General features: G+C 39.1%; 1 protein-coding gene across 1 annotated transcript in view; it reads right to left on the minus strand.

Annotated features, from left to right (window-relative positions):
* Nucleotides 1-214: 214 nt before the first annotated feature.
* The window catches only part of LOC149238657 (uncharacterized), a 92077-nt gene continuing 69403 nt past the window's right edge, over nt 215-22888 (minus strand). Inside the window, exons 3-4 of the mRNA XM_089369633.1 lie at nt 2997-4255; nt 215-2249 (exon numbers count right to left, since the gene is read on the minus strand). Of these exons, the coding sequence (XP_089225759.1) occupies nt 215-2249; nt 2997-4255 (3294 nt within the window). The remainder of the gene's footprint in view (nt 2250-2996; nt 4256-22888) is intronic.

Genomic DNA, 22888 nt, shown 5'->3' on the forward strand with positions numbered 1-22888 from the left:
TGGTAGATCTCCTCGCAGGGAGTCTGTATTCAGTGTTAATCATAACTACCCTCTACAGTTAGAGGGAAAAGAGAAGCACAAAAATTATATATTGTCCTCTGTACATTGAGAGTGCTAAGACTGTCTGCATATGAAACTGTTTTTACAGTCGACTGATAAAAAAAACTAATACATATTTATATAATTAACCCAAACAAAAACCTGAGCTTGGAGCTCAATTTTGTCCCTGTTCTATAAACGGTCTGTGGTAATATTGATGGTGGATACCATCAATCTCTTCCTGTATCAGCCAGACATTGTTCTGAAGATGCGTTGCCTCTTTTGAAAGTTGGTCAGCCTCCGCATTTTGTTCCCTGTAGATATGACGACAGACAAAAGAGTCAAAAATGTTTATCAACCTGTGCGCTTCCTCCAGAATATGTCTGAGAGTATATGCATTGCATTGAGATGTATTGTTGAGCCAATTGCAAACAATTTTTGAATCACCAAATAACTGCAGATGAGTGCAATGATGAGATAATGCAAAATGTATGAGGTGTTTTGCAGAGGAGAGTTCGGCAAAGTTGTTCGTGCCCATCCCCAAGTTAGCCTGTATTTTGTAGCTGTGATTATCATTCAGGTGTAAAATCAGTCCCCCTCCACATCCAGCTTCCTGGGCAGAGCCATCAAAGTATGCCCATGGTTTAGATTTGTCAATAATTTCCGGGGAAATGATGCGCTGAGGGGCAACAGGGTCCTCTTCTGGAAGGAGATCATAATCAGCGATTATGTGCTGAATGATGGATGGCCAGTGCGGTTCTCTGAGATTGAAAATGGATTGGTTCCTGGCTATCCAAATGGCCCAGGTGACAAGGAGAGGTAGGTTCAAGGCTTTGCCTTTATGAGAAAGGCACCATGAGTTCCAAGCCTCTTGGATATTGTTACCCCGCCAGGGGAGTAAGGAAGGGTAGTGTACAGATAAACCATTCCATAATTCTAAAGATGACGGACAATGCAGGAAGAGATGATCTGTGTTCTCATCAGCCATACGACATAGATGACAACGAAAGGGGCCGTGGAAAGATCTCTTCATCAGGTTGGCACCCGTTGGGATTTTGTCAAAGAGAATGTTCCACATTAACAAGCGGGTGCGAGGGGCTGCCTTGAGTTTCCAGAAGGATTTCCAAGAGGGATCAATAGATTGAGGTTTATGAGGTTCCATAAGACTGATGTATCCTTCTTTTGGGGAGTAAATACAAGACTTGGCAAGGCCCCATATGATTTCATCAGGATCCTCTGTTAAGCGAATGTGGGCCTGTGTGAGGGCATCAATGTAAAGCTGCCAGTCTTGTCTCCAATGTGTAGGAATGTTCAGATCAGAGGTTGATTTCCAAGCTTGTTGAAAGATAGAGGTATTGAGATGATCTCCGATATGTTTGATGTATATGATGCCTCTGTCATTCAGGTAGCTAATTAAATTAGCAGGTAACCTGTGAGCATTTCCACATCCTACCCAAGGGTCTGTTCCAATGCGTACAGCGTTTCCTTCCTTAATTCTCCAGGTAATACCAAGACGCAGTATGGGGAGAGCATTCATCATAGCCTTCCATATATTGGAGATATTACTAGCAGGGGGGCGAATCTGTCTAAGCCAGTCCATCATAGTTGAAGGCCATATATATTTTGCTAGTGCCACCCGAGTCCATAGACTATTAAAGCTGAGAAGATGCCAGCCCAGCTTAGCGGCCAAATCTTTCGAGAATATGTCAAGCCTTTTTATGCCCCATCCACCCCAGCGTTTAGGGATAGCAATGCGATCCCATTTTACCCAAGCAAAGGTTTTTCCAGGTTGGTTCCCTTTCCATAAGAATCTGCAGCAAATGTTTTGTAATCTGTTAAGTATTCCTTTTGGGATCCATGCAAGCGTCATCCAAAAGACTGGTGTGGCCTCGATAACCGCTTTGATGAGAGTTAGTCTGCCAGCCCTGGATAGATATTTGTGGTACCAGATTTGTAATATTTTCTCCACTTTTGCAATGAGCCATGTCCAGTCTGCAATCCTATACCCAAGGGGCTTTAAACGGAAGCCCAAATATTTAAGCCCATCATTCAAATTAAGGGCAGTAAAGGGGAAACGCTGGGTGGTATAAATCGCCTCATGCTGTGAGCAACCAATAATGGTGATGGTGGATTTATCTTCATTTATCATCATACCCGTAGCCTGTTGAAAGAGCTTGAATATATTGTACATAATTGAAGAATCTCCGATACTTCCATTCAAAAAGATCAGAACATCATCAACAAACAAAAGATGAGTCAGAAAAAAATTATTCGAGATCTCGATACCAGTGAGCTGATGTCTGTCCTTTGCCGCATTGATGGCTCTGCTCAGACCTTCCATAATGAGGAGGAAGAGTAGTGGGGAGAGGGGACAGCCCTGTCTGAGACCCCTTTCTGATAGGAAGAATGGGGTAGCTTCCCCGTTAAGGAGTACACTATAGGAAACATCTTTGATACAGCTCATAATCCATTTAATGTAGGCAAAAGGGAAGCCAAGATGAGTGAGGATTAATCTGATGTAGAGACAATTTGCCCTATCAAATGCCTTAGAGAGGTCTACCTTGAGGATCATACCTTTCTGTTTTTTGGTTTTCAGAGTGTGGAGGAGCTCCTGTGCAGTGGCTATTGCTTCGTGTATCTGTCGATGTTGAAGAAAGGCAAATTGTTCGGGAGCTATATGATCAGATAGTATAGGCTTCAGGCGATTTGCTATAATTTTGGCTATAATTTTATATAGGAAGTTGCAGAGAGAGATGGGACAAAAATCGTTAAAGGAGGTAGGAGAATCAGATTTCGGAATCAGGGCAATGAAAGTGGACTTGATGGCTGCTTGAATACTACCATTCCTCCTACTGTCCTCCACGATTCTGAGAAGATCATCTCCCAGAATGTCAAAAAATGCTATAAAGAATTCGATGGTCCACCCATCCGGTCCAGGGCTCTTGTCTTTTTTGAACCATTTGATGGTGGCCTCTAGCTCCTCCTTCGATACAGCCATCGTCAGGTTCTTTGAATCCTCTTGTTCCACAAATCTGGGGAAGTGTTCAGCAGTCCTCATTATCTCAAGTATGTTTGCGATACCGGGAGCCTTGTAAATGGATTTGAAATGTTCGATTGCAAGTCTAGCCAGACCCTGTTGATTAGATATCCTCTGTCCCTGATCATTTTGAAGTTCCCAGATGGTGTTAATGGCTTTTCTGCCATTAGAAAATTTGTGGAAGAATTTGGTGTTATTGTCTCCCTCAGACAGCCATATGGCTCTACTCCTAAGGTGCCAGCTCTCTTCTCTTTCCTTTAGGATTTGTGTGCGTCTGGAAATAAGAGTAGAATATAGATCCTTGTTCCCCGGTGCTGTGAAGGAGCCATCAGATGATTCCTCGAATGCTGCTATGGCTTGTTCGGCCTCCTTTAGAATCCTATCGTCATTAATCCGCTTCAAGTGTGCCCATTTCCTAGAGAGGCTTTTGAGCATGGATAATTTCCTTAAGAAACCAGTAGTATTCTCCTCCTCTTCCGTGATAGGATTCGATCTCCAATACTCTGATACGAGCTGGTGATAGCTGGGGTCCTTTAGCCAAGACGCATTGAATTTAAAGGGGCTTTTAATCCTCTTGTTCTCCTTAGAGAGTTCGAGAAAGATCGGTTTGTGGTCAGATAATCCCTCGGATCCTACCCATTGTCTAATGCGAGGGAGGAGAGTGAGGAAGGCCTCTTTTATGAGGAATCTATCAAGTCTTCTAGCCAGGCCCTGATCGCCACATCTATTATTGGACCAGGTATAATGTAATCTGACAGGAGGGATGTCTACCCAATGATGATCTTCGAGTAAGGTAGAAATCAAATCGGACAGGTTATCCGCATGGGCCGAGTGTCCCCAGGATTCACAGTGACCCAGGGAGAAATTTAAATCTCCTCCCAGTATGATATTGTCTGCCCGGAAGAGTTCAGAAGTCAACAAGGTTCTCCAAAATGGTTCTCTGTCCACACAAGGGCCGTAAACATTGATAATCCGAACCTCGGTGCTCAGAGCACGATCCAGCAAGTCCAAACCAATGAATCCTCTACCTCCCCAGGAATTACGAAGGACCAAGGATTTGTTGCAGAAGCCGATAGCAATACCCCCGGATCTCCCAGAAGCATCCAAAGCATGGAAAGTCCAGTTCGGAAGCCAAGAGCGCAGAATGGGGATAAGGGAGTCGGCTGGGCAGAGGGTCTCCTGGAGAAAGATCACATCCAGGGCATGCGAGGTGAGCAGCCTACGAAGGGCTAGTTTTTTATGGGGACTAGCAACCCCTCGACAGTTAAAGGACAGGACTTTCATGGAGGGGTAGGCTGTGGGCCGCCTCTAGCTCTAAGGGCCCTGTCAATCGTTTGTTGTCGCCCTTGAGCGACTTCCTCCCCCACTGTATTTCTGGCCTTAGTGAGTCGAGAGGGGCGGCCTCTAACCGATTTAGAAGAGGTCGGAGTATGAGAAGGTTCAATGCCTATCACGTCGACATCCTTCCCCTTAGCTCTGGATCGCAGAGGGTAATGAGGGGAAGAGGGAGGGGGGATGGAGGGCTGGGAGAGGGGGGGTAATGAGGGGGGGGAAGGGAGGGAAGGGGAGGGGGAGGATATCAGGGAGGGGGGGTAGAGGGAGGAGGAGAGTGAGGGGAAGGGAAGAGAGCATAGGAGGGAGGAGGGAGGGGGTAGGCCCTATGGGCGGGGGGGAAGCTGGAGAGAGCCTCGGGGAAAGGGGAGGGGAGAGATACCCATGCAAGAGTGCGATGTAAAATTATGAGATATGACAGACGTAGATGGAGGAGAAGGGAAGAACATACCCGCGGTCGAGGCGTCTTCTTGAGTGGTGCCAGAGCTGATGGGCTGTGGAGGCGAGGCATGAATGGGGTCCGCAGGACGCTTATCAGCAGCCTTGGAGGCAGAAGTGCCCTGAACGTCTCTTGGAATGCCCGATGCGCCCTTCGTCGGCTACTGTGGTGGTTCTCCATCCTTTTCCAGGGGCTGTGATGGTCAATCCACCGTCGTAACTGGATCTCCAATCTGCTCAGGGCCCCTTTTTTTGTGGAGGAGGGGGCAGTCCCTAAAGAGGTGACCAACCTTGTGACACCTGCGGCAGCGATAGGGAATGCCTTCATAATCAATAATTTGCTTGCGTGATGTGTCCCGCCATTGGATGGTGATGTACTCCAATAGGCCTCCTCTGGTGTCAAGATTAATCAGAATTCTAGCGTAGGCCATCATACCTGTTTGCAAATATGATTTATCATATTCCATATAAGTGTCGATGGCATTACCGATCCGTTTGAAGATATCTTCGGACCAGTAATGTAGAGGGAGGCCTGGCAGTCGAATCCATACAGGTCCAATACCGATTTGTTCAATCTCGGGGTCAAAGAGGGGTGTCCAACGCTTCAGCAAAACCGGGGCATGCTCGAAATGCTAGTATGAGGATAAGACCCAATTTTTGTGGTCAGCACGAGTGAAACGAAGGGCGAACCATCCCCTCACAAAGGTCTGCATGAATGGGATGTCGACCAGATGGTGACCCCAAACCTCTGATGCCCAGGTCTTAAGTCTCGCGGCCGAGTAATTTCTTCCTCTGATGCGACCAACAAGGACTCTGTCCGCAAAGTCCATGGCTTCTCCCCACTGTATGTCTTCTTCTAGTCGCAAAAAAATATCGTCAGCCTCGGATTTAAAACATTTTTGCTTCTTTTTTGTACCCTGAGGGGGGCGGGAGGAGGAACCCTGTTCAGAGACGGACCCGGAGAGGGGTGGGAAGGTAGGTGGCTATGCGAGTGGGGGGGCAGATCAGAGGATTGGAGGGGTCCGGCTAGCGGCGGGATAGCGGAGTAACTGCTGGATGGAGGGGCCTGAGAAGTGAATTTGTACAGAGCAGAAGCGAAGTCGGTACTCGAAGGCAGATGACTAGGGTTTGAGTCCAAGAAGTGGGGGGCTAAACTAGGGTTAGGGTTTAAACAAGCTGAGACAAACCCTAGTGAGGACGGAGAAGCCGGCGGAGTGGAGAGAGCTGGCCAGGTGGGGGGATCGTCCGGCAGGACCACAGGAGGCCGGGAAGGTTCAGCTAGAGAGAAACCAGAGCTGAATAAGCAGGTCGACGTGGAAAAAGGGGTGCGCCAGATGGAAACCCCTTCCAACGGGTCATCGGAGTAATCAACGGCATCCAGATCCTCCATAGTGACAGCTGCGCCTAGGAACGGAGTAGCCCTTCTTGTCAACCGCAGGAAACGGGTAGCACACACCTTCGAGCCGGTCAACACAGTGACCGCAGGTACGCCACAAGAGGAGTAGTAAGGAGACAGGGTGAAAGAGAACCCCGAGAGTCCCGTTCAGAATAGATGCTTCCGGCACAACGACCGCGACAGGTTATCTGAGGGTAGCGAGTAGCGACAGAAAGCGGAGAGTGAGCCCGGTGAGGAACATCGGCCGGTCTGTGAGCCGCAGCAAATGAGCAAACCCTAACCGTAACCTACTGCAGCAGACTCCATCCTTGATATTGCAGAAATATAAACACAGAAAACGCATAAAACAAGAGAGACACAGATATATGTGGTTCACCCAGTTTGGGCTACATCCATAGAGAAACAGCCAATCCTTCCTTTTATATTATCCAGCAAACTAAAGAGATACAACCTATAACAGATCCGCTATAATTCCCTCTTTGCTCTCAATCTCCTCTCTCTTCCTCACTCAGAATACAGATATACATAGACGCAATACAATTCCCTCATATATAGCGAGGGGTTGCCTTCTAGGGAAAAAAACCCTAAATTAAACATAACTTCTACCGTTAGATCTCTGCTTAATGAATGACCCAGATTGACTACGAAATTACAACATTTTACAAGGAAATTTTACATCTATTCTTAGCTTTGGGGGCGCTGCCCTCGATCCCCCCACCAAGGGGGGCTCCCAAAGGTCGCAACTGCCCCCCGGACCCCCCCTGCAGTGAATATTTTATGGGCGGCATTGTCGCCCCATTACGAACTGGGGTCCAATGTGACGATACTTTTGAATACAGAAGATAATCAAGCTCCACACCCAACAATCTCCCACTTGGAGACTGATTATAGCAACTCCACCACTACTTTATTTGCTAGACAATGACTCCACTTTGGACCTGGTTGTTTCTCATCTTCTTCATCATACTTGAAGACAATTGAAACTGAGCAAATTCTTAGTTTCTCCCTGGTTACAACTTTTGTTAACATATCTGCAGGATTCTAGCTAGTGTGTATCTTTTCCAGCTTCAATTGTCCATCTTCCAACATTGGCCGTATGAAATGGTACTTGAGCTGTATATTTTTAGTCTTGGAATGAAATGCAGAGTTATTTGCAAGATGTATGGCACTCTGGCTGTCATTATATAACCTATCCAACTCCTGCTTCTTACCCAATTCATCCAGAAACCTTTGTAACCAAATCATTTCTTTACTAGCCTCTGTAGCAGCAGCATAATCTGCTTCTGTTGTTGAGAGTGCAACAACACTTTGCAGTTTTGAGACCCAACTAATAGTTGTTCCACCTACAATAAAAACATACCCTATTGTGCTTCTCCTATTATCTCTATCACCTGCCATATTTGCATCAACATATCCCTGTAGAGCAATGTTTGAACCACCAAAGCATAATGCTTGATTGTGGTACCTCTAAAATACCTAAGAGTCCACTTCACCACCATCCAATGTTCTTTTCTTGGATTGTTCATGTAGTTGCTTACAACTCCCACTACATGTGCAATATCAGGCCTTGTGTAGACATTAAGCTTCCAACTTTTGATGCATATGGAACTTTAGACATATGAGCCATTTCTTCCTGAGTCTTGGGACACTCCTCCTTACTTAATTTGAAATGGCTAGCCAAAGGTATACTAACTTGTTTTTCATTCTGTATATTAAACCTTTTCAACACCTTTTCTATGTATTCACTTTGAGACAATGTTAATTTGCGATTCTTCCTGTCTCTAGTTATTCTCATACCAAGGATTTGTTTTGCAACACCCAAATCCTTCATTGCAAATGAGTTTGCCAATTTTCTTTTGAGCACATTTATTTCCTGCATGTTAGAACCTGCAACAAGCATGTCATCTACATACAATAACAATATAATATAGCTGCCATCATTTTGCCTTTTCAGATAAACACAATGATCAGACTGACATCTAGTATAACCTTGTTTAGACATAAACCTGACAAATTTTAGATACCACTACCTAGGAGCCTGTTTTAAGCCATACAAGCTCTTCTTCAACCTGCACACTATTTTCTCCTTCCCTTTTACCTCATATCCTTGTGGTTGCTGCATATGTATCTCTTCCTCCAAATCCCCATGGAGAAAGGTTGTCTTTACATCTAATTGCTCAAGATGCGAATCTTCAGCTGCTACTAGACTTAAAATAGTTCTAATTGAAGTCATTTTAGCAACAGGAGAGAATATCTCATCAAAGTCTATACCCTTTTTCTGTGCAAACCCTTTCACCACAAGTCTAGCTTTATACCTTTTTCTACCTCCATCTTCTTCCTTCAACTTGTAAACCCATTTATTCTGCAATGTTGTTTTACCTGTAGGCAACCTGACTAAGTCCCAAGTCTGGTTATGTGCTAAGGAGTCCATCTCTTCTTTCATGGATTGCTCCCACTTCTTCCTGGTTTCTACCTGCACTACTTCTTCATAACATTCCGGTTCACCAAAATTAGTCAACAATACATAATATAATGAAGGAGAGTATCATTTAGGGGGTCTACTTATCCTGGTAAATCTTCTAACACCACTTTCAGGGGTTTGAGGTTCTTGTTGCTGTTTTGGTTGTTGTTCTGGCTATTGATCATTATGATTTTCAGGCACCATCACTTTGCCTGTGATCTCGTCAAGCACTGTGTATTCTCCGTCTTCTTTTTCTTGTTTCTTTTCCTGCAGTTGATCCTTATACAAAACCTTTTCATTGAATATGACATCTCTGCTCCTAATGATTTTATGTTTTTCATAATCATAAAAGCGATAACCAAAATCATTAGCACCATATTTAATAAAGGTACATTTCTTTGATTTTTCCTCAAGCTTTGTTCTATTTTCTTTATTAATGTGGACAAAGGATTCACAACCAAAAGTCTTTAAAAAAGAGTAGTTTACCTTTTTACCTGTCCATGCCTCCTCTGGAATACCACCATCCAAGGAACTTGAAGGCCCTCTATTTATTAGATAAACAACAGTATCTACAGCATCTACCCAAAATTGTAAAGGCAATCCTGCATGCAATCTCATGCACCTTGCACGCTCCATGATTGTCCTGTTCATCCTTTCTGACACACCATTTTCTTGTGGTGTTCCTGGAACTGTCTTCTCTCTACAAATTCCATTCTCTAAACAGTACCTATCAAACTCTTTGCTACAATATTCACCTCCATTGTCTGATCTGAGACACTTCAACCTTTTTCCTGTCTCATTTTCAACCAAAGCTTTCCATTTCTTGAAAATATAAAATACATCAGATTTATTTCGAATACAATAAATCCAGGTTTTTCTGGTTGCATCATCAATAAAAGTAACATAATAATGAGAGCCACCAAGAGATGATACCTAAGCAGGTCCCCATACATCTGTATGCACAAGCTCTAATTTTTCGTTCTTCTTTTCTTTCCCAACTCTAAGGAATCTGACTCTCTTCTGTTTTCCATAAACACAATTCTCACAGAATTTTAAATCAACGTCCTTCAAACCTGGAAACATATTTATTGAGTGAAGAATCTGCATCCCCTTCTCACTCATGTGCCCGAGCCTATGATGCCACAATGTCGTATCTTCTCCTGTAGAGGTTAAAGCATTAACATAATTAGAAATACCATTGCATAATTGCAATGTACCAACCTTTCCTCCTTTCGCTATTACCAGGGATCCTTTAGTGACCTTCCAGGTTTTATCTGTGAAAGTAGTTGTGCAACCTTCACCTCCCAACTGCCCTGTTGAAATCATATTTTTCTTCATATCTGGAACATGCCTTACCTCCTTCAATAGCCATTGATTTCCATTTTGCTATTTTATGAAAATTGTACCCATTCCAATGATTTTATAGGGTTTATCATCACCCAATAGAACCTGTCCAAAATCTCCTTGAACATAATCATGCAAATGTTTCCTATCAAGTGTGTCATGGAATGAGGCCCTTGAATCTACCACCCAAGCATCAATAATATTTTCTAATGAAAGAATCAAAGAATCTTGCAACACATCACCTGTTACATTCGCTTCATGGTTATTTTCTTGCTGCATGTCTCCTTCTTTTCCCTTTCGAGACTTGCAGTCTTTCTTCAGGTGTCCTTTCTTCTCGCATTTCCAGCACACTATCCCTGATTTGGACTTGGATCTGCCTTTTCTTGACTTACTGCGATATCCAGGGCTCTTTCCTCTTTCCATTTTTCTTCCCCTAGTCTCTGCAGTCAAAACATTACCTGATGTCTCACCGGAGCTTTTCCGTCACATTTCCTCGCTAAAGATTGCACCGACAACATCATCAAACTTTAAAGTACTAGATCCAGAGACAGAGTTACTAATGGCCATAACTAAACCATTCCAACTTTCTGGCAATGAGCATAGAAATAACAGAGCCCTAACTTCATCATCAAAAGTTACCCCTGCAGAACTTAACTGACTGGTAACTATATTAAACTCATTTAAATGATCAGCAACAGATCCACCTTCTGACATCTTCATATTAAATAAATGCTTCATAAGAAATACCTTATTTGAGGCCGAGGGTTTTTCATATAATTTTGCCAATGTCAACATTAAACCCTCTGTTATCGTTTCCTTTGAAATATTAAACACTACCGATGTCACTAGGCACAGCCGTATTGTTCCAAGTGCCTTTTTGTCGAGAATATCCCATTCTGTGTTAGTCATACTCGTCGGCTTCTTTGTCTTTCTGCTCAATGGTTGGTACAGATCTCTCTGGTACAAATAATCTTCCATCTGCATCTTCCATAGCTAGTAGTTTTGGTCATTAAATTTTTCAACCCTAAACCTACCATCTTCCAACATTGCTCCCACTCGAACCAGGAACCCTTCTCTCCTGCGAGTTTATCAGCCAAATAGACCTTCGGCTCTGATACCAGTTGTTAAAAAATTATATATTACAGAGCAATGGAACACATAAAATATTGCAGAAATATAGACATAGAAAACGCATAAAATAAGAGAGACATAGATATACATGGTTCACCCAATTTGGGCGATGTCCACGAAGAAACAACCAGTCCTTCCTTTTATATTATCTAGCAAACTAAAGAGATACAACCTATAGCAAATCTGTTGTAATTCCCTCGTCGCTCTCAATCTCCTCTCTCTTCCTCACTCAGAATACAGATATACATAGACGCAATACAATTCCATCATATATAGCGAGGGGTTGCCTTCTAGGGCAAAAAACCCTAAATTAAACATAACTTCTACCGTTAGATCTTCGCCTAATGAACAGCCCAAATTGACTATGAAATTACAACATTTTACATCTATTCTTAGCTTCAGGGGTGCTACCCCTGATCCCCCCGCCAGGTGGGGCTCCCAAAGGTCGCAGTCGCCCCCACCTGGACCCCCCCCTGCAGCAAATATTTTAAGGGCGGCATTACGAACTAGGGTCCAATGCGGCGATATTTTGAATGCAGAAGATAATCAGGCTCCACACCCAACATAAACCTTGAGGGTGCCTATGAGAAACCCATTATTTTCTGTAGTGGATGGGTCTAAACTATAAACCCTAAGCTGGATGGTGCACAACTACATTTGAATGTAAGAGCATGATCAGAACTTATGTATGTGTCTCAATTTGATGGGGAAATCGGATCAAGTCCTCAGGTTTTTCAAATTCAGGGCAATATCAGAAAACCAATTTTTAGATGTAGGTTCATTTCTAAATGAAGCTCCATATCATGGTTAGTATTCAATGTCTCTTCTTTTTTCTTCATGTTTTTTCATAATCATTGACATTTCCACACTCAAATACACATCGATAAACAAAGGAAGAGTGAAATTATAAAGATTGTAGACATATAAGATCGTTACCTCTGGGGGATCAACAAATTATTGGAATGTTTTGAATAGCATTGAACATTTGAGGTTAGTAGGTCAATTGGTCATAAATTAGGACAACGTTTTGAACAATTGGAAACTTATCAACCCAACTGAAATCCATGATAGATCTATTTTAGTAAAATTTAACCCAGAGAGACAAAGAGGTGGATTGAAGGGCTTCAGATTTTATAGTTCATACAAACACCATTAGATCCTTTTGGGAGAGTGATAGAGTGTCTCAAGTCACCAAGGCTGCAATGAGCAAAATTGCAAGCAATTAAACTGTGATTTGGTTGGTGTGGCCTTCTCAGGTCATGTTCTTGCACCTCCCAAGCCATGTTCCTGCACCCCCCAACCCATGTGGAGAACATGGATGTCTAATAAGCATGGAGTTATGTTTGAATCTTGAACTACATCTTCCCAAAATCAAAAGGGCATATGGTTTTTGAGATAAATCCTAATGTTACATTAGTTTAAATCTAATTTTCAAAGCCTATGAGCTAAAGGGTAGTCTTGTGTGGTGTTAAGAAAATAGGTGTCATAGAATTTTGGTAATTTTATACCTTGGTAAGGCGTGCTTTTGAGATCCCTAAATGTGTATAGGGTGGTTTTGAAGGCCATTACAAAAAAAAAAAAAGATTTGGGATGAAAAAATTTGTTTATTTTCTCAATAAGTTTTGATGGGGAATGGTTTGATTATGTTGGAAGTGCAATGTCTGATTATGTTTTATTATTCAGTTTAATGCAACATGATAGTAGCAAGAAGAAACACTGGTTGTGCCCATTTGGAAATGTTCAAGACTAAGAATGAGATAGGAGGGAATGCAAAGGATGGTTAGTAATGATTCAGGATCTGTCTAGTTCTCATGTAGCAACTACAACCATGGTCACACCCTTTATCCCTTCACCTAGCTTCGATCATATAAGTCGCTCAAATCTTGGTGCCTGACTCATTCTAAGACCTAACCAGCGGGTGAAGGTAGTCGGATACCATGGGGTCACCTGGAAGCTTGGAGAGAATAAGGGAGTGATGGTGGATTGAGGTACAAATTTGAGCTTATGACAGATGGTGGTGGTTTGTCTTGAATGGGAAATGGACTTCTTCTTGCAAAATCAATTATTTATGCTTAGAAGGGTAGCAAGTTTCTTATATATAGTGGTCATGGAAATTTAGAGACATATATATCTAAATCCCCTGCTTCAACCCCTCGTAGTAGTGGAGACTTTAGTTTCAGCATGTGGCCTTGGAATGTTATTGTGGCTTTGTGATGAGATCTACTATTCAAGGAGAAAGAAAGTGTAGTAATCCTATGGTCCAGTTGGAAATGAGACATGTTACCTGCATGGATGATGTTGCAGCGTTTGTAGCCTTCTCATCAACAATGGATTTAAGCATGGATTTATGCCAACTTTTTTCCAAGAAGTTAAAGAAACAATTATGTCGCAGGAATGACAAATTCTAAAGGAAGAACTATTTGTGAGAGCCACAAACAAAATCATATCCAAGCATCAAACTTTCCAAGGGCCAAGTGAGAACATTCAAATCCTTATTGAGGAGGTCATATGGTAACCTCATAGAATTGGATACATCTTAGATGTATCAGAGGCATGTTTATTGAGTTCATTATTTGTGGTTTTTTGTGCCATAGAGAAAGCCAGATTACTCATTTACTTGGCTTTGAGGTGCAAGGTATCTCAAATCATGAGTCTGTAATCTTCAAAGATGAAGTAATACTTGTCACATTTCAGCTATTTTTTATCATAGCTTGGGATCATCAGAGCATTGATTAGTTTACAAGATGTGTAGTTTGTAGGATATTTTTTTCAAACTGACTTGAGCATCTAAACAATGGAAATCAAATATAACAAATCATACTATCAAATTTTAGGTCATCTAAAATATTATGTCATTGTGATATATGAGGATATATTCTTATAATATATTAGACGTTGTTAAGTTTAGGTACGTTCTATGCTTAGAGAAATTTATTTCAATTTTCAAAGTTAGCTCAATATCTTTTCCATATTAGCAATCACATCAGCATTAAATTAAACTCAGATAGAACATAAACATAAATTGCAGAAGACAATCCAAGACAAGAGGACACAAGATGTGGCGCTAGCCAAGGACAAACCCTAATGTGGGGAAACCCTTGATCAATTCTTCTTATATGTTCTTCAATAGTTCAACATAGAGAGAGAGAGATAGTACATTTACAATAGAAGTCAACACTTCAACTTTCTAGATTCATCTCTACATGAGATCAGTTGAATACATGTTGCTTCAACTGATTCTCCAAGGTGACTCCTTCACCTATCATTGTGCTGCATCTCGTCCACATGCTACACCATGTTGCACTTATCATCACAGTGTTGAACCTAATGACCATGCTATGCACTTCATGATGTTGCTCCTGTCACTGTGTTGCTCCAATCACTAAGTTGCTTTCATCACGGATCTGCACCCAATGTTTCACTCATCACTAATCTACACTCCTCATGCTACACCATGTTGAGCTTGCACTATGCTGCACACATCATGTTGTTGCACCATATCATCATGTTGCTGCACTAGCTGTCTCTGCTTCATGAAATTGGACTCAGTCAATAATAGTTTGCAGTTGTCATCATGATGACTGGTTAGGGCACCAAGCAGTCCTCCAACAGTCATCAAAACAGCCTAGGACAGCTCCTGGGATATCCTGTTGATCTGGGCATATAAATAAGCCCTCAAACATTCATAAACAAACCTTGACTGTGGTGTTATGGCCTGCGGCCTAACACATAGTCTTCCTGTAGCTTCCAGGCAGCAAAAACATTATACTTGTTCCTCCAACAGACCTGATCTAGAGCTGCTCTAACTCGGCCCTCCTACAAGAAGAAAATGCAGACAAAACGATGCCTAAACCCATGCCTAGGAACAGCCTTCTTTCATGTTGTTATCAAAATTATTCTTGCTGCGTTTAGGGAACTTTTGCTGCAACCTAGGGTCAGTCAATGGCTGTAGATTATGGCTCCTCAAATCTGCTGCTAAGTCTTCTTCCTTTGCTGCGTATTAGGCCTCCATAGACTGCGGCTTTAGGCTTCTTTATTACTGCGGATTTAGGGCTCTCTTGACAGTGAATTAGGGCTCCTTTATGACTGCGTATTAGTATCTCTTGGACAACATATTAGGACCTTTCCTAACTGCGGATTAGGGCCTTCTTCTAGATCTCGGTTGAGCCTCCTTTATACAGCGTATGTAGCTTCCCCTTGACTGCGGCTTACTATGTATAGGAGCCTCCCTCTTGTCTGCGGCTAGGGCTTCTTAAGATCTCGGATAGGCCTCCTATATGTAGCGTATAGGATCCTCCTTCAACTGCGAATATAGGGTACCCTCTTTTTTACAGCTAGGGCATGGCTAGATCCCCTTCAACTGTGGCTAGGTGTTCCTCCCTTCAACTGCGTCTAGGGCACCTTGACTTGCTGCGTAGAACCCTTTCTTCACTGCGTTAAAATCTCCTCCATGATAGCGTTAGGATCTAGGGCAGTGTATCCTCTTTAGATCTCTCCTCCCACCAAAACCCAAAGACAAGTGGAGAGGAAGAGATCACCAAGAGGATGTGTGTGCAAATGACTTTTAAGGCACCTCTATTTATACTAAAACGTTGAGCACAAGTGGGGTTTATTTGGTTGTTGTCCGACCTTGACGAATTGTCCCATAACACAAATAAATTAATATCTCCAAGAATACTTATCGGAATCGAATGATCTTTAGATCAATCCTACACCTCTCGATGAGAGGGATCCAAGAAAAATATCAGTTGCCATTAATGAGATGACCCACATGGATTTTGTCCCTAGTTGCCAATTTTAACAGAAGCTCTTATTTTCCCCTCACATAAAAGTTTGAGTTGTTTGTGCTTTAACAACAAATAGATTGTTACATTGCAAATTGAAAATATTGAAGAAATATTTAACATTACTCTCTTTTTTATCATAATCTCATTGGATATGATGTCTGCTATGGTTTGGATGCAAGGTTAGGTGTAATGATGGATTTGTTATTGGGTCATATGATATTATTATACATTTTTAGCTCTCTGGCCTATCAATCTTTTGCCTCAATCCAAATGTAAGCTTAGTAGCTTATATCAATGTACTAGCTTACAAACAGTATAATTTTATGGCAAGAACACACAATGTAGTTGTAAGGAGAGAGTGTATTTATTTCACTATGAACATCAGTTGTAAGGCGAGAATGTATCCTTTTTACTATGAACACAGTTGTAAGGTGAGAATGTATCCATTTCACTATGAAAAACTTGCTTGTTTGTAGATTTTTCCAGTAGCTATAAACTTCTAAGCATGCTTCAGTAAAAGAAATACGCAGACAAGTCTATGAAGGCAAATATAAAGAATTACACTACCCTTCCAAATTGAGAAAATTTCACAAAACTTGTACACAGGATACTAGGGAGAATCACTACAACAATTGAAGTATAGGTTATAGATCTATCAATATTTGGGTTGAGAGTGTACCATCTATTATAAAGGATTTGATCTGGATATTGTAATTTGGGTTGAAAAGCAAGTGTTAAGGTCCAAAAGGGTTGAGTTTATTGCCCCATGCCTTATATAGGTGTTAAGGTCTAGAAGGGTACAAATTTATTATTCCACGTCTTGTATTATTATAGGGTGTCTAGACTAGAAGATATTGTCTATTTGAGCAATAAACACAATATTTGGAAATTGAATAAACTATAAGGAAAACTTTACTTTATATTATTTTCATCTAAATATTAAGATGGATGGCGGGGACAACATATATCATTTATTATAATACCTAACCTTGTAGCCTTAAATTGAACCTAGGTCAATCATACTGAAATTTAAATTTTTTTTGGGCCAATTTCTACTTCCTATCAAGTGGAATATTGGTAAATTACCAGGCAATACTTGTTTTGTGGTAATATTTTTAAATAGTGGGGTGAGCTTGGTTAGTGAGAATATGGCATTGTTATAGTTCTCATCCAAGTTCAATGCTCGAAAAAAGTGGTGAATATGCTTCCTTGGGGATGTTTCCCTCTTAAAGGGACTAGTTGTGCACAAGCCAAGATTGTGATGTCCCAAAAATTCAAGCTTGATTGCATACTTATGATTATAAGACAAGTCAAGCTTGACTTCATGCTACAAAGCAATTTAAAAAAAGTATCAAGATGCTTTTCCAGAATCAGTTCTCTTTTACAAATGGATTGGCTTTATTAAATCAAAATTGAGTTCACATTTCTAAGTGAAGTTAAATTTGACAATGATTCTAAATCAAACTTAATTAGTTCCCTTTTGCAAATGGATTAGCTTTATTCAATCAAAATTGACATTTCTAAGTCAAGTTAAATCAAAATTGAGTTCACATTTCAAAATCAAGTTAAATTTGACAATGATTCTAAATCAAACTTGATTTCGTGCTTCTTCTTTTTTTAAGAAATGCTCTACTTTTTAATAAATAATTCAACTTTGACTTCGTACTTTCTTTTAAGGCAAGGTCTCACTTCTTAATAAATAAAGCAATAAATTTTTATGCTTAGTTCTCTTCAAAATATCTTGTGCAACAATGATTTGTTTTACTATCTACCTTTATAGCAAAGTAGACAAAGAAGAATTTTATGTTTTTCAACGTCCCATTCCAAATGTTGTGTATATACAAATGGCACGCCTCCAAAAATAATATGGTGATAGAAGTACATTTCAACGTGAGCTAAGCCGTGAAACGCTTCGGTCGCACACGTATGGTGTGAAAATGGCAGACAAAAGTGGCTTTGGGTTGATTAATTCTCAATATTAACATCCAATTAAGAAGAAGAAAAAATTGTCATTTTATCTTCATTTGCTTAAAAAAATGTTAGTAACTATGGCGATAGCATAATTGATCGGAAGAGGGAAAATGAAAATCATTTTTTTGGCCCAGTAATTTGTTTAATGAAAATGCTTCTATTTTAAATACGAATATTCATATGGATACCCTGCCATCATACTTGGTAATAAAATTAGATTGAAATTAATATGAATATTCATATGGATACCCTGCCATCATACTTGGTAATAAAATTAGATGGAAATTAATATCGAGAGAAGCTTCTCCAAAATTTCCGCTCTATATAATATTTGTATTTTCATTTAGAATTGTATTTTTCTATAATTAATATATTTTTTTTAGTTTTATATACATATTTTACAATCATTATTATTTAGCAATATTTTGTGTATTTATATAACTAGATCCATCTTAATTTCAAGTGCCTACATAATCAAATTTTTTTTCACTTTAAAAAAGGTTTGCATTTCAAGAGATTTGACTTTCTTGGCACTTGGTAAATCTAAAGTTAAGATGGATCTAGGCTACTTTTATTATTAATTATAATTATAAGAATAATTATTAATTTTATATTTTATTTTAGTTTTATTTTTAGTCTTACGTAATTTGACCAAGTCAAAATGCTTTATTGATAATTATCATTATTAATTTTATTTATTTTGACCAAGTCAAAATATTTACATGACATTACAACATCTCTACGTATTGGGTTGGAGAGGGCCTCTCCAAGCAATTACTTTTAACCTTTTATTATTTTTTAATGAATGAATGTAATTTTAAGGCCACGAGACTCAAAATAGTCTATGGGACCACCAGTCTCCGTGTTTTTCGTGTTTTTCGTCTTTTACAATTCAGTCATTTTCTTATTCAAACTGATAATGAATTGGCCCAACTTTAACCTTTCATTATTTTTTAATGAATGAATGAAATTTTAAGGCCACGAGACTAAAAATAGTCTATGGGACCACCAGTGTTACAATTCACCGATTTTCTTATTCAAATTGATAATGAGTTGGCCCAACTTTAACAATTTATTATCTTTTAATGAATGAATGAAATTTTAAGGCCACGAGACTAAAAATAGTCTATGGGACCACCAGTCTCCATGTTTTTAGTCTTTTACAATTCAGTGATTTTCTTGTTCAAATTGATAATGAGTTGGCCCAAGTTTCTCCCATCGCTGAAAAAGACAATGCCAAGGAATTGATGCTAACATATTGCCATAATTGTGTCTTTGAAAGCATCACATTCCAAAATGAAATGTTTTTTCTGATTCCACTGCCCCAAAAGTGCAAAATACACACCCATTCTTCCCAAGCTTCTTTTGGTCTTTTACACCATCCTGTTTCTAGTTCTTAATTGAGCAATAAGAATCTTTGCTCTCCACAAAATGTTAGCTCCAATGTACTCTTTTTGTTGGAGCTCACAAGTGGGGTTGAACACATGTAATTGAGCTCACATGTAAATGTTTATAAACATTTTCACCACTACATTTTTCCCATACCTTTTTGCTTTTAAATTTAATTTACCAACCTCGATCCATCTTAACTTTGGATCTACTAAACTCTCAGAGGGATCAAATATCTTTTCACTCTAAAAAAGGATCTAGGTTGGTTTAATTTTCTCCTTTAAATAGGTTTATTCCACATAAATACCATGGGTCATTTTTAATTTTATTATTTTTTAATTTTATAGGGTTATTTTTATTTCGTTATTTACTTTTTTTGAACGAGTTAAAATGTTTGCATTACACTACATCAATATTTTATTTATTTATTTATCTATTATCTAACTTTTATTTTTATTTACAAAACACTACATATTCGAATTCAAGCTTTTGTGATCCATATCATAATGTATAAAATATTTTTCGGAAGAAGTCACATTGAAGATTTTGGTGTTATGAACCAACAAGTGTGGTTCATCTTCATGACACGATGAAGAAACAAATCTAGGAAGAGGGTTAATTAGGGAGAGAAGTCAACCTAAAATGTTATAAAATAAAATTAAAATAAAATGAATATAGATCCATCTTAACTTTGGATCTACCAAGCTCCGTGGGGGATCAAATCTCTTTTTACTCTAACAGAGGTTTGCATCTCAGGAGATTTGATCCCTCATGCGCTTGGTAGATTCAGATGTAAAATGTATCTAGACTAGTTTAATTTCCTCCTTTAAATAGATTATATTCCACATGAATACCATGGGTTCTCATAAGCTTAGAACTCAAAAACCATTGGTAACTTGACCCCTCATGGGCTTGGTAGATTCAGATGTAAAATGGATTTAGACTAGTTTAATTTCCTCCTTTAAATAGGTTATATTCCACATGAATACCATGGGTTCTCATAAGCCTAGAACTCAAAAACCATTGGTAACTTGACCGTGTCAAGTTTTAGTTTAAAGTTATTTTTATTTTAAAGTAGGGTTATTTTTATTTTTATTTTATTTTGATAAAGTAAAAATGTTTAAAGTAGGGTTGTTTTTATTTTATTTTGACCTATTAAAATGTTTACAGGACATTACATTACACCATCTTAGATCAATCTTAACTTTGGATCTACTAAGCAACGAGAGGGATCAAATATTTTTTCACTGTAAAAGAGGTTTGCATATTAGGAGATTTAATCCCCTCTCAGTGCTTGGTAGATCCAGAGTTAAGATGGATCTAGGCTAGTTTAATTTCTCCCTTTAAATAGGCTACATTCCACATGAATACCATGGGTCATTTTTATTTTTATTATTATTTTATTTTTATAGGGTTATTTTTATTTTTTTATATTAATCTTTTTATTTAATTTTATTTTTTTATATTTTATTTTATTTTTATTTTTATGTAATTTGACTTAGTCAAAATACTAAACATTAGATTACAACAATTAGACCTAGTATGAAACCTTATGAAATCAATACTCACATAGATACCTCCTTAACATCGCTACCATACTATCTTTTTATTTAATTTTATTTTTCTAGATTTTATTTTATTTTTATTTTTATGTAATTTGACTGAGTCAAAATACTAAACATTACATTTCAACATGGCTACCATACTAGGCTAGAGAGCACTTTATTACATTACAACATGTCTACAATCTTTACCATATTGGGCTAGAGATAAAACCAGCCTAGATCCATCTTAACTCTGGATCTACCAAGCCCCTATAGGAATCAAATATCTTTTTACTCTAAAGGAGGTTTGTATATCAAGAGATTTAATCCATCTAGGCACTTAGTAGATCAGGAGTTAAGATGGATCAAGGTTGGTCTAATTTCCCCCTTTAAATAGGCTATATTCCACATGAATACCATGGGTTAATAGTCAAAATGTTGTATTGATAATTATAATTATAAATATAATTTTTTTACTTTTATTTTATTTTTTAATTTAATTTAATTTTTATTTTTAATTTTATTTCGACCAAGTCAAAATGTTTACAACATTCCAACATCTCCCCATGTACATGTTTGTTTTGATTTAATTTAGAAGATATAAGATAAAAATAAAATTTTATATATATATATATATATATATAGATATATAATTTTATTTTTTTTGAAATAAGTTATGGTTTTTGGGCATGTGATATTAATAAGTCATGGTATTGGCCCGTGGTATTGTAAAAAAACATATTTGCAAGTTAATAATATCCATGGTAAAATGAGGGTGAATATACATGGTTAATAATATTGTTATATTGTAAGTTTATTGTAAGAATTAAGTTTTTATGTACTTCTTAATTAAAATTAAATATGGCTACAGAGTCATCTTTTTACACCACTACATCTCCCCAATACCTTTTTGCTTTTAGATTTAATTTTAAAAGTATTATAAAATTAAAATTGTTGGCATGACTAATGCATTGTCCTTATGGCAACCTACTTGATAAAGATGTCAACATGATGATAGCATAATAAGTATATAGGCCACTACAAATGTGACAGAGAGATTAGACAAAGGGATATCAGTTCAGAGACAGAGGAACGATAAAGGTGATGTTTTTAAGAAGTTATGCAGGTCCTGTGAACAAAGGTCGAATACATACGTAGGTATGGTGAAGAAAAGTCGCATACAGTTTTCGCGCCATAGTATTCTCAATACTAGGGGTCTTTACCATGGTATTGGCCAATAGTATTAAGCGCGACAACGAATATTTGATTCCATCAAAGAATACCATCAGAATAATTACGGAATTGGCCTAAGGTATTGGCTAAGGCCTAAGCTATATAAGGAGATGGAGTGTTACACAACATTTTGTCACTGTCCTTGTACTCCCCGTCCACGATCCTGGAGGACCTCTACAGTGTTCCCGACATGCTTTCCTATCATGAAGAAACTCCCATTGTGTCCCTCTTCATGAGCAAAATAATTCCCTTTTGCATCATTTCCCAAAAATCTTTTGTTATCCCAATTTACAAGACCGGCGCTAATGACCCATGTCCTCCTCGCGCTGATATGCAGGGTTTACAATTGTCCCTAGCACTGATCGGGTCGATTGAGCCCTTTCTCAGTCGTGTCGATCCTCTTTTGGAAAGTTTTTTAAAATATAGAGCGGAAGCTTCGTAACGGAAGTCTGGTAAATGGTTAGGCTGGATGGAGTCGAGGAAGTCAATTTGGGCTCCTTTCCCCTATTAGGATGGAACTAATCCAAGAGATAAGGCCTTCTCCCATGAGAAGAGGAACCATCTCCCATCCATCCAAGCTATAAAAACTTCTCTTTTTCCTAAGCAAAAGCTAGTTTTTAGTTTGGAGTTAGAATAATCAGCAAGACATCTATAGTCTAAAGTTTTTCTAGTGTATGTTTGAGGGAGAATAGTGTGCTTGGGTGTGTTTTGAGACTAGAGGGAAAGAGGCCTTAAAATCTCTATTGTTGGGGCCATCCATGAAGTTCTAGCAGAAGTGTGGGAACC

This window comes from Pinus tabuliformis, chromosome 8 (genome assembly GCF_031772625.1).
Source record: "Pinus tabuliformis cultivar Carrire ecotype Pingquan chromosome 8, CPIR1, whole genome shotgun sequence".
NCBI classification, from domain to species: domain Eukaryota; kingdom Viridiplantae; phylum Streptophyta; class Pinopsida; order Pinales; family Pinaceae; genus Pinus; species Pinus tabuliformis.